The sequence below is a fragment of the Acomys russatus genome, chromosome 16 (assembly GCF_903995435.1).
Source record: "Acomys russatus chromosome 16, mAcoRus1.1, whole genome shotgun sequence".
NCBI classification, from domain to species: Eukaryota; Metazoa; Chordata; class Mammalia; order Rodentia; family Muridae; genus Acomys; species Acomys russatus.
This window is the reverse complement of record NC_067152.1, coordinates 3421275-3436888: the sequence shown is the minus strand read 5'-3', so window position 1 is coordinate 3436888 and position 15614 is coordinate 3421275. Positions and strand designations below refer to the sequence as shown.

The 15614-nt window shown below is 50.2% G+C and overlaps 1 protein-coding gene across 3 annotated transcripts in view; it reads left to right on the top strand.

Annotated features, from left to right (window-relative positions):
* Abr (ABR activator of RhoGEF and GTPase) overlaps nt 1–15614 on the top strand; it is a 194165-nt gene that overhangs the window by 126539 nt on the left and 52012 nt on the right. For all 3 annotated transcript variants that reach the window (XM_051157993.1, XM_051157994.1, XM_051157995.1), the window contains 3 exons: nt 592–690; nt 7888–8073; nt 12607–12714. In XM_051157993.1, coding sequence (XP_051013950.1) covers nt 592–690; nt 7888–8073; nt 12607–12714 — 393 coding nt within the window. The remainder of the gene's footprint in view (nt 1–591; nt 691–7887; nt 8074–12606; nt 12715–15614) is intronic.

Here is a 15614-nt window from a genome sequence, read left to right as displayed (position 1 = left end):
TGGGAGGAGGGGCGGAGGAGGGGAGGCCCTGTCAGCCCTGTCAGCCCTTGGTTCTTCCATTCCACCTAACCAAGCTCAACCTCAGTCATGGAAAAAAAAAAAAAAGCCTTTAATCCCCCCTTCTCTCTTCAGACCAGATGCAGGGCAGGCCCCAGGTGACCCTCGTTAATGTTAGCAAGTTGACTAGGTACAAAATGGTTGAGAGCAGAAGTCCCGAGAAAGGATGGGAGAGAAACAGCACAAGACGGTAGCAGGAACATGGGTGATTGCTTTTTCCTCTTACATTTCAGTATTTTCCAGATTTCCTGTAGTATAATATCAGGCAGTAGGCAGAGCGTGGAGGCTCATGGTTACAGTCTCAGCAGCTGAGATGTTGAGGCAGGAGTCTGTGCACTTCAGACCAGCCTGGGCTACAGAATGGGATTCTGTGTGAAAACAAGCATAAAAATAATGTTAATAAGTACGGCCTTTTACCACCTTTGAACGTGTTGGTTAAAAGAAGAGGAAAAAAAAAAAAAAGCAAAGAAACGGGAGTCTTGAGTGGTGGCCCCTTTCTCACCAGCTGCTGTCTCTCGGCTTGCTTTCTTGCAGGTGGAGGCAGGGAAGGGCCTGGAAATGAGAAAACTAGTTCTCTCAGGATTTCTAGCCAGTGAAGAGATCTACATTAACCAGCTGGAAGCCCTGTTGTTGGTGAGTACCTGGGAGCCGGGCTAGGGGAGACGGCTCCCTGTGACCTTGAGGTTGGAGAGGAAGGGGACGCCTAGAGGACAGATACCAGCGTTCCCCTGTTCATAGCAGGCCATCTGGAGAACTGGGTCAGTCACTGCCACCTCCCCGTGGCCCTACTCTGAGAGGCATGAAAAAGACACACAGGTGTGGGAGGACAAGCACTCATCAGCCGTGATGAGCGTGTTGCTGAATTATGAATGGGTACAGTGCTGCGTATCCAACACTGTGCTCTTGGTAGTGTCTGCCAGTCAAGCAAGTCACCCGTGGTCCAAGGCCTTTCTCTTCCCCAGAGAAGATCATTAGCGCCATCCTGAGGGCTCTCTGTGGGGGAAATGGAAGATGTCGGTCTTTAAAAGTGCTGTAGCTCAGCCTGAGCTCTCGGTAAAGATGAAGGTGGCGTCGTGTGAATCGGGTTGGGTGGTGACGAGATAAAAGCACCACACAGATGCATTCGCCTTTGAAGAAAGTGCTTATTAGATGCGTCTGGGTATTATGCAGAGTGATTGTGTGGTGTAAATTCTTTTTTCTGGGTGTTGTGCAGTCAAATGGCATTTAAAAAAAAAACTGTTTAAAAAAAAATCTGAGCTGGAAGAGTGGCGCACGCCTTTGATACCAGCACTCTGGAGGCAGAGGCAGGTGGATCTCTGAGTTGGAGGCCAGCCTGGTCTACAGAGCAAGTTCCAGGATAGCCAGGACTATACAGAGGAACCCTGTCTGGACAAACAAAAACTAAAAACAAAACGAACAAAACCTGAAGCAGGAGGATCAGATCGTCACGAGTCATCATGAGTTTGATAGTGAGTTTCAGGCCAGTCTGAAACCTTGTCTCAAAAAACTAAAAAGACAAACCAAAGAAACCAACCAACCAACAAACAAACAAACAAAACCCGGAGAATCAGAGATGAATCAGAGACAACGGGCCTCCTAAGTCAGGTGCTGTGAGATAGGTGGCTGTCATTCAGTGTCGCAGAGGTCTTCTTGACAGTTACCTTGAGAGGCTCTGCGCTGTTTCAGAGTCTCCTTGGGAGCGTATTGGTAAGCTCAAATGGGAGATAGTGACAGACAGGAGTCTGGTCTGAATCTGGAGCCAGCACTAGGACACAGCCTTCCCATGCTGTTAATAGCAGGCATAGTGCATTGCTTCTAAATCATGTACCTTGACCTCTTGGTCGGTTGTGATAGTGTAGAGGTTTAAAAACAAATCGAAAGGAATGTCAGTGTGCATCAAAAGCTGTAGCAGTTAGGTGTTGTCAGGATGTGTGCACCTTTTCTTTTATCCATGCCCCGAAACACCTTCTCCCTCTACCTTTGTCTCTTTCTCACTTTCTCATGTAGCCCAGGCTGGCCTTGAACTCTCTCTGTGTCTGAGGCTGGCTTTGAACACCTGATCCTTTACCTCCACCTTCCAAGTGCTAAGGTTACACTTCTGTGCAGGCCTGCTGCATTATTTCTTAAATATTTGTGTACTGAAAACCCACTACTTGGGGTAGAGAGCCTGTGGGTTGGGAAGACCAAGTGATCCTCTGGGACCTAGTACAGTGCTGGCTTCTAAAGGGTATGAGTCAGACAGACTTGGGGTTGCTCTACCCAAAACTGCATCACCGGCAGAACGCAGGTCTGAAAGGAACCAGACTGCCTGCCTGAGAACTCCACTTCACACCTCTACACATTACCTACATACTGTGCCTTTTTTCCCCCCCATCTGCAATCTGGGTTCACAAGTAGTACTCTTTGTATGGGACTGTTGTGAAAATAGTGACTTGTTTTCAGTTCTTAAGAAAGGACCTGGGGGTTGGAGAGATGGCTCAGTGGTTAAGAGCACTGCCTGCTCTTCCAAAGGACCCGGGTTTGATTCCCAGCACCCACATGGCAGCTCACAACTGTCTGTAACTCTAGGATCTGACACCCTCACACCAATGCACATAAATTAATAATTAAAAAAAAAAAAAAAAAAGAAAGGTCCTGAGCATTACCTGGCACTGTTACTATTTGCTACAGAGCTGAGCAGAGACAGACTAAGGTTCCCGTGTTCCTTTTGGTTTTGTTTTGAGACAGGGTCTTGCTATGTAGATTAGTCTGAGCCCACACTTTAAGCCGTCTTCCTGCTTCTGTCTCCTGTATTCTAGACGATGTCGGCCTTAAAAACCAGTGTCTTGCCAAGTATAATTGTGTATGCCTGTAATCCGTCCCAGTGCTCCAGAGGCTGCAGCAGGCTTGGGGCTTTTGTGTTCTTGTCAGTATCCTCTCCCCCACATACACACCCCAGAGGAGGAGGAGGAGGAAGAGATGGTACCTCTGAGAGGCATGCCTCTTACCTCCCATCCTCCCTCAGGAGATGGTCTCACGTGAGCAAAGACGGATGTAGGAGCCAGGACAGAGCCTCCCTGCCTTGCCTTCCTAAACCTCTTACCCCAGAGGCACAATTGCGCAGTTGCACACCCCACCACCACTCCCAGTTTGTTCGCTCTGGCCTCTGGGGCTGGGAGGGTGTGGGCAGGCGGGAAGCAGGTTTGTTGCTGGAAGGCCTAGGGAGGGGGTGGGGCCGGACTCTCCCCAGCCTCTGGCTCAGAGGATAAACCTTCAAGATAAGGTCCCAATCCCCGCCTCCTCCTTAAATCAGGACGCCTCAACTCTGCTTTTCCGGGTGGTCTAGCTTAGAAGAGACTTAGAGAAACTTTCCTCCCCCACCCCACCCCCCCACTCCCCCATAACCACAAATGCCTTATCCCCTAGGGGAGTGACTTTTAAATGGAAAGTGACTTTGCAGTGCAAAGCGTTCTGTTTTCCCCTCAGTACTTCCTGGTATGCAAAGGACTAGGACTGTGTACCTAAGACTGTACACACGGGCAGAAACAGCACACAGACAGGAAAAAGCCATACAGGGGCCTCTGTTCTGCCCCTGGGTGCTGGCTGGGGCCAGGCTTAGTAATCTTCTGGAAGTCTCTGTTCCTGATGAGCTTGTTACTCCTGAGGTCCGGGAGTCCAGGTTGGGGGTGGGGCCATCGTAAAAAGAATGGTGAGAAGACTGGGTTGTAGTTCTGTGTATGTCCCGTGCAGGCGTGGCTTGCTGGGCTACAGTCCGTCCCACCTTGGGACGTTGGTTTGCCACAGCTATCCCAATTGCCTTCTTTTAGCCTTTCATTTGGACTGTTTCCATAGTCCCAGGACGTCTCACCTTGCTTATCTGTGTGGTAGGTTAACTACACCTCCTTCCTGAGCTCCAAGAAGCAGCTTAGGCAGGGGCCGAGCCTTCGTGGGGAGGAGGAGGTGGAGGAAGTGGGGAGAGTTCTTTCCCCTGTTTCGAAAGGCCACTTGCTGGAGGACGAAGCAGATATATCAACTACGTAAAGTCAGAGCTGGCCAGCCCCCCAACTTTGGGAGGAGCTCGCAGGGTGGGATTTGGGGTCACCCAGGGGTTCTCTTCCCACCGAGGGTTTTCCTGACGGCTCTGTCTCACCCAGAGCAGAGAGGAGGTAGCTGGTATGCTAGCTCCCTGGTCCCAATGGCAATGTTGGGTCAAAGTTCAGTGTGGGGGGTGGGGGAACTGGCCTTTAAGCCCCTCCTGGCCCAGAGACCTGTATGTGAGTCTTGATAAAAAGAACTGACTGAGGACCAGCTGGCCCTTCCCCAGGGTGAGCGAGGATGGGAGCAAAAGTCCTTCGTGTGGTTAGAAGGTCTCATGCCTCCGGTGCAGGCTGGCCCATGTGACTGGCCCTGGTGAGAATCTTTTTCTTCCCCTTTCATAAACAGTGGGAAGTTTAGGAGGAAGCAGAGCTGTCAGGCCCGTCCTGGCGTAGGAGGTGGGCGAGTGTGTGCTTCCTCAGCAGCCAGTTTCTGAGAAATCTTAGCCTTCCCAGGACTGTTCTCCTATTTCCTTTATTCCCCCCACAGTGGGGATCGTGCCAGGGCCCTGTGATGAAGTGGCCCTGGGGCTCTGTCCAATGTACCTGTCCATTGGGTCTTAGATAAAAGTGTTGTGTCGCATCTGAAAGGGGGGTTCGCTGTGTCCTTCAACCTGGGACACAGGAGAGCACTGTGCCTTTCTTTCCCCTGGTTCCTCTACTCCCTTGTCTGAGTGTTGTTCACGCAGCCTTCCACCTGCGCCCCGGCTTCAGAGGCTCCGTTACTTGTACCTCCTCGACGGAGCCTTTCTTCGGCTGCCCCACTATATCCAAGTTGGGAAATGTCCTGCCTCACGCTGGCTAAGTTGTCTGATTTCAGTCTGCTTTTCAAATAGAGTCTACTGCTCTCAAGAAAGGGGATCTCTTGAGATGCAATATGAATATTATTAATAAAAGAAAAAAGAAAACATCCACAAAAAAAAAAAAAAAAAGGTGATCTCGGATCATGGAAGTGATCTCGGATCATGGAAGTGATCTCCGAATACTGACCTCCCTCCACTTAACATCTCTGCTTGCAGAATGCTAGGTCATTCCATGGTCCATCGCGCTGTCAAAGCCACGCCCCCGCCCCCTCCTCAGCACACATGCATAAACACCCTCCCGTGATGCATCCAACCCTGCTTCAGCCCCTCTCCTCCCCTTGCCCTGCATATACGCACCATACATAGGCTCGATGGCCCTCAGCCCTTGTCTCTCACCAAGCCTGGTTCTGCCTCCGGGTCAGTCATGGAGGACATCTTGATGAGTACAATTCCATCTGGCCCCATATTTCTATCTCAGAGTAAATAAATGTCCCTCCCCTCTCTGGAGAAGCCATCCACCACCCTGCCTTAGAGAGTCCCCTCCTTACGGTCTTCATTGCAGTTGCTGGTGTGTATAGTTACATGTTGGATTGTTGGCTTGCGTTTCGTTCGTCTACACTGGAAACCCTCATGAGGACTGGGATTATATGTGTTCCTGGCATAGCGCTGTTAAGGATCGGCCTTTACGTTCAGCACTTGGCTCATTATTCACAGGGTGACTAATAATATTGGTTGCTTTCTATATGCCAAACAAGCACTAGATACTTGATTATTTTTACTTATTATCTTTATGTGTGTGGGCGCGTATCCGCATGAGTTTATGTGCACCGCATGCATGCACAAACTACAGGCAAGAAGAAGGCATCAGAACTCTGGTGCCCCATATTTGACCACATCCCCTGGATGGGGAGGCCCAGTGGCACTCAGAGGAAGGATAGCAGGCTACCAAGAAGAGACTTGATACCCTATGAGCATATACAGGAGGAGGAGGTCCCCCTCAGTCACAGTCATAGGGGAGGGGAGTAGGGGGAGAATGGGAGGGAGGGAGGAATGGGAGGATAGAAGGGATGGGATAACAATTGAGATGTAATATGAATAAATGAATAAAAAATATTTTTAAAAAAAGGGGCATCAGATCCTCTGGAGCTGCAGTTGCAGGTGGTTGTGAGCCACCAGATGGGTGCTGAGAACTGAACCCATGTCCTCTACAAGAGCAGGAAGCAGTCTTAACCACCTAGGACTTTCTTTATGTAATGTGTGGCTTTTGAGATTTGATTTTCCTGTTGGTTCTCTTGAGAAGGTAATAGCATTTTGGTCCCGCCCATGAGCCTGCTAGTGAAGTGATGAGCTACCCAGAAATGGGTAGTGACTTGCCTCCAATGGCGGGGCCTGGCTTGACCTAGGTTAAATAGTGTCATGTTTTCCAGCAAGGACTTGATACTGAAGGTTACTTGATCCAAGGGCCAACAGGGTCAGTGGGTCTCCTGACCCTGCCTTTGTCTTGTTTCTGGACTTTGTAGAAGATGGAGGAAAAGAAAGTCAGCAGTCAGATACTGTCTGGGAGTTTGAGACTTCCTCTTATGGACATATTTGGGCTTAGCCACCATCAGAAGGAAAATGCAGTGCAGTTGGGCAGGAAGGCTGGCTTCTGTGAGCAACCCAGGCTGGCTGTCATGGCACAGAAGCAGCCAGCCGTAGCTCTGCTTCCTCAGCCTAGGTGATCCCCAGTCGGCCACTTTCAGCACTTGACCCACCCACTCTCTGTTAGGAGGCAATTCACGACCTCATCCTGTGAGAGTGGGGTACAGCTCTAGTGAGCCCATGCCGGACCCCCCATCTTCTCCCCACTGCTCTCAGGTCTGCAGGGAAAACCAGGCTATTCGTGAACCCTCAGCTATTTATATTAATTTTATTTATTTATTCATTTTTTTAAAAAATTTGAGATGGGGGTTTTTCCTTTTGTTTTTCCCAGGATGTCACGCAATCCCCTTGCCTCAGCCTCCTGAGCAGCTGGGGACCACAGGCAGGCACCATGGTGCTAAACCTCACTGTGGGTGATTTGGAAAATAGCAGTTTCTTTCTGAAGAGAATGCACCCAAGCCCCATCATCCCAGGCAGTGCTTAGGGATGGTGTTGTCCCTGCCCCTCCCACTTGTGGGCCCTGGTGATATTGCTCTAGATAAGCAGGGATGACAGCTTGCTTTCATTTTCGTGTCAAAAGGCGTTGAGAAAGAGTCTGAGACCAAAACCACACTCGGTGCGGAAGGCCATCATGCTTGATTAGCAATGTCTGCCTCGGGCGTGGGAAGCAGGAGAGTGGCATGTGTGTGCCTGCTCCTCTGCCTCACCAAGTGATGAAAACTGAAGATGTCAGAGAACCTGAGCTAGCTTTTGGTGTTTTTGAGACGAGCTCTCACTGTGTTGTCCAGGCTGGCCTGCAGGCTTCCTGCCTCAGCCTCTGGAGTGGTACCATTTCCAGGCCCGGCTGGAGCTGGTCTTGAGTCTCTTGATGGTGTTACCTTCTGAGCACTAGAACTGACTTCTGTTTGTCAAAAGGAAGCAGCTTAAGGAGCCGGCTTTCCAGGTAACGCTCCCTTGCCACTCAAGCAGGACAAAGAGGCTTACGATTGGGGCACGAGGCCATTGTGGAAGAGACTAGGGACCTGTTAAATGGACCGGAGAAGACTTAAGAGCCAGGGGTTGTTGCGAGCTCAGATGGGGGAAGGGATGTGCTGTGGCTGCAGCAGCGGCAGACTGCTGCTGTCAGGCTCCCTCTCTTTGCCTGCGGCTTGTCGGGACCTGCGACAACAGCTCTGGGACAGAAACCGTGTCTCAGGTTCTCTGCCTTCAGCGGCCTTGTACAGGCAGGACTCGGGCATCACTGCCTGTGTCACAGTCTGCCCAGGTCCTGCCAACCCTCCCAGCTCCTACACTCTGTCCCCCTTCCTCTTCAGCCCATGAAACCCCTGAAGGCCACAGCCACCACCTCCCAGCCCGTGCTCACCATCCAACAGATTGAGACCATCTTCTACAAGATCCAGGACATCTACGAGATCCACAAAGAGTTCTACGACAGCCTCTGCCCCAAGGTGCAGCAATGGGACAGCCAGGTCACCATGGGCCATCTTTTCCAGAAGCTGGTGAGTCTCCCGGGAGGGTACGTCTCCATGACAGAATGGTGTTGGACAGATAGGGCCTTGGGAGAGGACCGTGCTGGCCAATCTGGGCCTTTGTTCTCAGGGGGCAACCGGGCTGGATCCTCAGTCCCAGCCCCATTCTTGTGGGGCCCTGAAAGTGCTTCTAGGAATAGCAGAGATGGGCCATATGTGTGTTTCTGGAGAATTCTGCCTTTGTCTTCATGGAGGTCCTTGGGGCACTGGGGTGGAGTTTCTTCTGCCAGGATACAGGCCCTCTGTCACTCCACAGACAAAGGGGCACAAGATGGGCTGCAGGAGAAGGGCCACTCAGCGGAGATGTTGGGAGGCCATTGCATTCCAGTGCCCAGTGCTGCCTTTGCACAATGAAGCACTTGGACAGATAATGGTCCTAACTAGTGCTTGGTCCCAGAGCGGAGAGCACCAACAGCCTTCGGCAGTGTTACCTGCTGCTGCAGAGGAGGAGGGAGGGCACGGCTCAGTGTTGGAAGCCGGTCACAGAAGTCCTGTGGTTGCGTAGGCTTCTGCCTACCCCTTATACCTGGCTTCTCAGTCGGTTTCCAAGTTAGAATGACCTTAGGGAAGCCTTTCCAGGCCTCACGTTTGTCCCTTGTGGACACTTATAAAACCACTCTCCCCACCCCCTGAAACTATAAGCTCTGCGACAGTCTGTATTTGCTTCTTACTAGACTCCCAGAACCACCCCACTGGTGGGTGAGTGTTTGAATAGATGGACAAATAGACAGTGACCTTGCCTGGGACTAGGGAGAACTCGAGTGTTGAAGTGCTCTGCGTCCTGACAGCCGTGTTTTCAAGGTCACAGGTGTTGTGGGGACGAGCACAGCTAGAGGCATGCCACAGCTGGGTTTGAATCTCAGCTTCGCCACAGATGGTCCTGAGACAGCTTAACTTCCTTTTGCTCAGCGCCCTCCTCCATAAAGAGGGGGTACCAATAGTCAATTGGGTTAGTGGCAGGAGTGAGTGTTAATGGAAAATGCCTGTTGCTGCTGCTGCTGCCGCTGCTGGTGTCACTGCTGCAGTTTTAGGAAGAGCTACTCAGGAGGCATTGTTTCCCAGAATGCCATAATCCTGGCCGTAGGGGACCCAGCTGTTTCCTCTGCTGTAAGGATGGTAGATACCTAGTCATCTGTCGCGTTCACATGCCAGTCTGAGGTCATCTGCATGGCGGCACCAATACTCAGCCCTCCAGCTATAGAAAAGTTAGTCCCAGCACTTCGGGAGGCAGAGGCAGGGAGATTGCTGTGAGTTCGAGGTCAGCCTAGTCTACAAAGCGAGTCCAGGACAGCCAAGGCTACACAGAGAAACTCCGTCTCAGGGGGAAAAAAAAAAAGAAAAGAAAAAAAGAGAAAAAAAAAAAAAAAGAAAGAAAACAAGCTCTGACGGGCGGGCAGGTAGCCAAAGCAGAGTGGCAGAGCTCTCCAGTGTGATATGCCTGGTTTTTTTTTTGTTTGTTTGTTTGTTTGTTTTTGTTTTGTTTTGTTTTGTTTTGTTTGGTGCAGGGTTTCTGTAACCCAAGCTGACCTTGAACTTGTAGCAATGGATCTGCCTCAGCTTCCCAATGCTGGGATTGCAGGTGTGAGCCCCCACTTATAGCTTTACCAGTTTGTCTGTGTTATTCAGACTCAGGATTCCCTTGGTCTCAGCTCTATCGGTCTGGTTGCGAATTTGCTTCCCAACCCCCCCCCCCCCGCCACCCCCCTCCCTCCCCCAGCATCATGAACTGCTGTCTGCCACCCTGAGGCTGCTTACTTGGTGAGGCCTGGGTGGAGCCAGGGCAAGCCAGGCATCTGGAGGCAGTTTTATTTCAGCTGAAGTCTCTGGGTATTTGATTATCCATTACCAAGAGACGGGAATTAGCATCTCCGCTGTTTGTTTTATGAGATCACTCCCAGTGCCAAACTCCTGTTTCCAAGCAACCTGTGCTTCCCAGTTAATGACCCTGGCAGGCTGGGCCTCTGGCCTTCAGCCTCCGGTAACTATGGAGATGAAAGTACCTGGCATGGCCCATGACACCTGCACACAGATGGCTTCTGGGTCACAAGGGGGTGGCAACACAGGTATCCATGCTCCCTCTTTCTCCTGCTGTTAGAGGAGACTGGGGTGCAGATCTGTTGCTTGAATGTTCGCCTAAGTTGCAGGAAGCCCTGAATTCAGTCCCTTGCTCTGAATAAAACTGGGTGTGGTAAGCCACACCTGTAGCACTCTGGAAACAAGCGGCAGTAGGATTCTAAGTTCATGCCCAACCTTGGCTAGAGAGTGAGTTTGAGGCCATGCTGGGATACAGGATATTCTGTCTCAAAAGAAAGAGAAGAAAAAGAAACCGTGAGACTAGAGGGTTCTAGAGCCCTTCCTGGAAGACAGTGTGACGCGTACCTGTCTGGGACACCTCTGTGGCTTGAAGCACTAATGGCTAAAAGTGCCCTTTGACCCCTCTGCCCCTTCCCTGGGAGCTTTTCTGAGACTGCGCTATACTCTTCCTCTCCGCCCCCGTGTCCCAAGGGCAGCCTCACCAGCTTCTGTGAAGCATCCCCGTCTCTCCCTGGGTAGCTCGGGAGACACTGCACCCTGGCCCTTCCCCAGCCTTTGTGTCCTGGAGGGACAAGGATGGTACTGAGTAAGGCACAGGAGCAGCATGCTTTCCTAGCACCTCGCTTGGAAGCAGAGAAGTCCCCAAGGAAGCCTGCAGCAGCTGCGTTCTGTTGCTACTTCATTGGGGAAAAATTTAAAGCAGAAAATCTTGAGGATATGTGGCAGACAACTGTCTGCAGCTCCCAGTGTAACAGATGTTAGGGTCAGCAGAGAAACACCAAGCCTTTGCCTTTTTTTCTTATTTTTCTGTTTCGTCCTCTTCCTGCTCCTCCCTCTCTCTTATAAAGCATAATCATCATCATCACCATCATCATCAGTGTCTATGCGTAATGTCTACAGGCAGTCTGGGAGTGGCATAGAGACTGTCCTCTCTCCTTTCACCATTCCATGGACTCTGGGGATCAGATTGAGGTCACCAGGCCTTGGCGCTATGAGGCATCTTGCCAGCCCCTCCGCTAGTAAAACTTTCTGATTTAAAAAATAAATAAACTTTTTAGTCAAGGGGTCGAGACAGGAGAATTTGCAAGTTCAAGGTCCGACTGGGCAACCTAGACCTCATCTCAAAATGGAAAGTAAAAAAAGAGCAGCCAGGTGTAGGTCTGGTAGTGTACATCTGTAATGCAAAGGCGTGCGCCACCACACCTGGCTATGTAGGGGATAATTTATGTCCTTTTTTGTATGCTGAGTCTTGGGAATCCAACGTGGGTTTATTGTTGTTTGTTTGTTTGTTTGTTTTGTTGAGACAGAGTCTCACTGTGTATTCTTGGCTGGCCTGGAAGTGGCTGTATAGAGCATACTGGCCTTGAGACCCACCTGCCTCTGCCTCCTGAGTGCTGGGGTCAGAAGTGTGGCGTTTCTACATGTAGCACGTGTCCTTGTGCTACATTGTACACGCTCAGTATGCAGACATGACTCATGGCCACTGTGTTAGACAGCATGGCGCTGTGGTTTGTGTCAATGGCACATCGGCCAAGCCCTAGGCTGAAGTTGTGCCTAATGGTCAGTTTGATTAGTTGCTGACAAATTAGGTGCGCAGTCTTAACATCATAGTCTGAGGCCTCGAAACAAAGCTCTTCAGATGGGCATGGCGTCACATTGCAGCTTTAATTTGCACACCCACTCTCTGGAGGAAATACTTACAACCAAGAGAAGGCTCGTCGTAAATACTTGAGCAATTAAATTAGCAAGTCTCAGTTTTCTTTTTTTGAAGGAAGGGTGGTGGATCCGTCCTTACCTCCTAGACGTGGTGCAGCTTTTGCTGGTCAAGACAAGTGTTAGGGTCCAGGTGGCATTGCAGCATAGTGAAGCAGAGGTTCTGACTCCTTGGAGGCTGAGGAGGTGGGGACGGGACCTAAGAGACTCAGGATGGAGAAGGAGGCTGAGCAAACTACATGTGTCCACCCTGTTGCTTTGTCTCCCCTGCTATTTAATTTCAAGATGTGGAAGAGGTTTGTGGAAGGAAGTGTAAGGCACTGAGAGATTTCAAGCCGTGGGAGGCCTTGGTAGTGCTAAAGGGAAAAATAACAAAAAATGAAAACAATACCAAAAAAAAAAAGCAAAACAACAAAAAACCAAAAAGAAAACAAAAAAAGAAAAAAGCCAAACCAAGTGTTGTGATAAGTTGAATTTCTGGCTTGCCAACAAAGGCCCTGTCCCTGTCCTCCCCACTCCCAGTACCACCTTGCTAACCTTATTGACTCAGCCAGTTTCCATGGAAACCGTCAAGTTCAAAGGGATACTGTAATGTGTTCATCTCTGACTTTGCCCTGGTTTCCAGCAAGCCTTTTGGAGCTGACTTAGAGGTTCTGAGTGCTAAGGGGGCTTCTGGAGCTCAGGCTAAGCTTTCATCCATTCATTAACCCTCTCTCCATCCCACACTCACCCTAACTCTCCACTCCCTCCCTGCAGGCCAGCCAGCTTGGAGTGTACAAAGCATTTGTGGATAACTATAAAGTCGCTCTGGAGACAGCTGAGAAGTGCAGCCAGTCCAACAACCAGTTCCAGAAGATCTCTGAGGTAGGGCAGCTCTCCCTGCAGCCACCCCATCCACCCTGGGCTCTGGTAACGGTCTGAGACACCGCTTTAGACTCTGGATCTCCTCCTTTGCTTGCCCCGGCGAAGCTGTTTGCCACAGTAGTAATGCCCGGCCTGACATTTGCTTTCTTGCAACTGACATTTTTCCTCTTCATATAAGAATGTTGATTGGTTTGGTGGGGTTTTTTTTTCCCTCAGATTAGAAAGTGGAACAGAGCTGGGTGGTGGTGGTGGTGGTGGCGGCGGCGGCGGCGGCGGCGGCAGCGGCGGAGGAGGAGCACACCTTTAATACCAGCATTCGAGAGGCAGAGGCAGGCGGGTTGCTGTGAGTTCAAGGCCAGCCTGGTCTGCAAAGTTAGTCCAGGACAGCCAAGGCTACACAGAGAGACCCTGTCTCGAAAAACCAAAAAAAAAAAAAAAAAAAAAAAAAAGGCGGGGGGAATGGGGATTGGAGGGGTCACTATTCCTATGACTTTTCCAGTGACTTCCCAACCCTGGGATTTTGTTTTCTCTCCTGTGGAATGAGCTGTTTGGACCTGCCTAGCTCATCTCAAAGTTTTCCTGATGGGGTGAGGTGGAAAGACGGTGGCCTGGCAGTTAAAAGCCCCTGCCGCTCTTACACAAGACCTGAGCTCGGTTGCTAGCACCCAAGCTGGGTGACCACTTCGTAATACCAGCTGCAGATCTGATGCCTCCGGCCCCTCAGGCACTGGTAGTCGTGTGTACATATGCACACACAGTTACATGTATGTACACAGAATTTTAAAAAGAAATCACATGCGGGGGGGGGGCACACTTTTAATCCCAGCACTTGGAAGGCAGAGGCAGGCGGATCTCTGTGAGTTCGAGGCCAGCCTGATCTACAGAGTGAGTCCAGGACAGCCAAGGCTACACAGAGAAACCCTTGTCTCGAAAAACCAGAAAAAAAGAAAATAAATGACTGAGAACACTGCTGGGTGTGCAAGTGCCCAGGCACCTCCTTTCTTGGAGAGTTTGCTTCTTTTCTCTGCTCCCTCCAGCATCTCCCACCCCCACCCCACTTCACTCTGTGCAGCTCAGGCCGGTCTCCCCCTCCCTCAGCCTCCTGAGTTCTGGGATTACAGATATGTGCCCCGATGGTCTGGATCTTTTTCTGATTCAAGGAGGGGGGCAGGTGGATCAGGGGCAGCAGTTCACATTCTGACAGGCTCCCAACTTACCATCAGGGAGGGAAGTGTGAGGAACTCTGGACTAAGCAGTTTTGAAAGGTACTTACACGTCTAAGACCCTAAGACCCTGGAGTCCACCAGGGTCGGTTAAGGACATAAGACCTTAGACAGAAGTGCACAGTGGCACACTCAGTGAGGCAGAGGCAGGTGGACCTCTGTGAGTTTGAGGCCGGCCTGGTCTACAGAGTGAGTCCAGGACAGCCAGGGTTACACAGAGAAACCCTGTCTCAAAAAAAACAAAAAACAAAAAAACAAAAAACAAAAATAGAAACAAAAAAGAAAAGAAGCCCTTAGGGCTGGAGAGATGGCTCAGAGGTTAAGAACACTGATTGCTCCTACAGGTCTTGAGTTCAATTCCCAGCAACTACATGGCAGCTCATGACCACCTGTAATGAGATCTGATGCCCTCTTCTGGCCTGCAGGTGTACATGCAGGCAGAATACTGTATGTATAATAAATAAATAATAAATGCTATTATATAACCAAGTTTTTTAAAAAAGAAAGAAGGAAAAGAAACTCTTTGACCCCTTTGGCAGGAGCATGCCCCTCCTGCACCCATGTATGGTGGAAGTATGAAGTCTCCTGCCATTGGCATTTCTTCTGTTGTTGTTTTTTTATTTTTTATTTTATTTTATTTTATTTTTGTTTTTTGTTTTAGACAAGGTTTTACCACATAGCCTTGTCTGGCCTGGGACTCACTATTTAATAGCCCAAGCTGGCCTTAGACTTGTAGCAGTCCTCCTGCCTCTGCGTCCTGGGTACTGGGATTATAGGTGTGCACCTCTGTGCCCTGCTTTGCTTTGGGACTTCTATCTAGGAAGTAGCAGGGAGAGGCTGGCGGGCTGGGATCCTTCAGCCCGGCTCATTCTTCATCCAGAAAGACCCGGGCGACACTCTCAAGCCACTAGCTTTTGGAGGAGGCACCCGTTCGAGCTCAGGGCAAGAGAGCCTGTGTTTTAGAGGGAGCTAAGAGTCCGGGGTTCTTCTGTAGTTTTGGAAGTCCTGCGTTGAAGTACCCATCTCCCCGGCTTTAGGGCGAGAAAAAGGAGACACATAATTCCCTGAAAGTGTTGGCATTCCAGATCGTACCTAAGCCGGAATCAGTCTAGAGACCACACCGCAGTTGGGCAGATGTAGATAAGAATGTGATGCCGAGGGCTGGAGAGATGGCTCGGCTAGTCTCACAACCAAAAATATAAAAATGTGATGATGAACGCCTACTAACTCCAGTACTCAGGAGGCAGAAGCAAGTGGATCTCTGTGAGTTCAAGGGCAGTGTGGCCTATCTAGCCACATACACACACATATATATATAGTGATACCCTGTCTTAAGTGAGGGCGGTGGGAGGGGGGAGAGGGAGAGAGAGAGAGCGCGCTTAAATAAGTAAATGAAAATAAATTTAAAAAAAGAAAAAAGGAAAGATGGCAGTTTGATTATTAGAAAGCAGATAAGAACTTGCAGATTCAGTGTACAGGCCTCGCCTCTGGAAACCCATGTTCTGTTTGGTTTCTAGAAGGATGAGAAGCTACAGAGAGAAGGCTGTGCTCAGCTTTTCCTCCCAGCCCTCTGGATCAGGTAGCTGTGTCGCCCTGTGGGAGAACAGGACCAGGGTGGGAAAGCCTCTCTTAGAGAAGCCATGAGGTTGGAGAACTGGTGATTCCTCTCAGCATCCA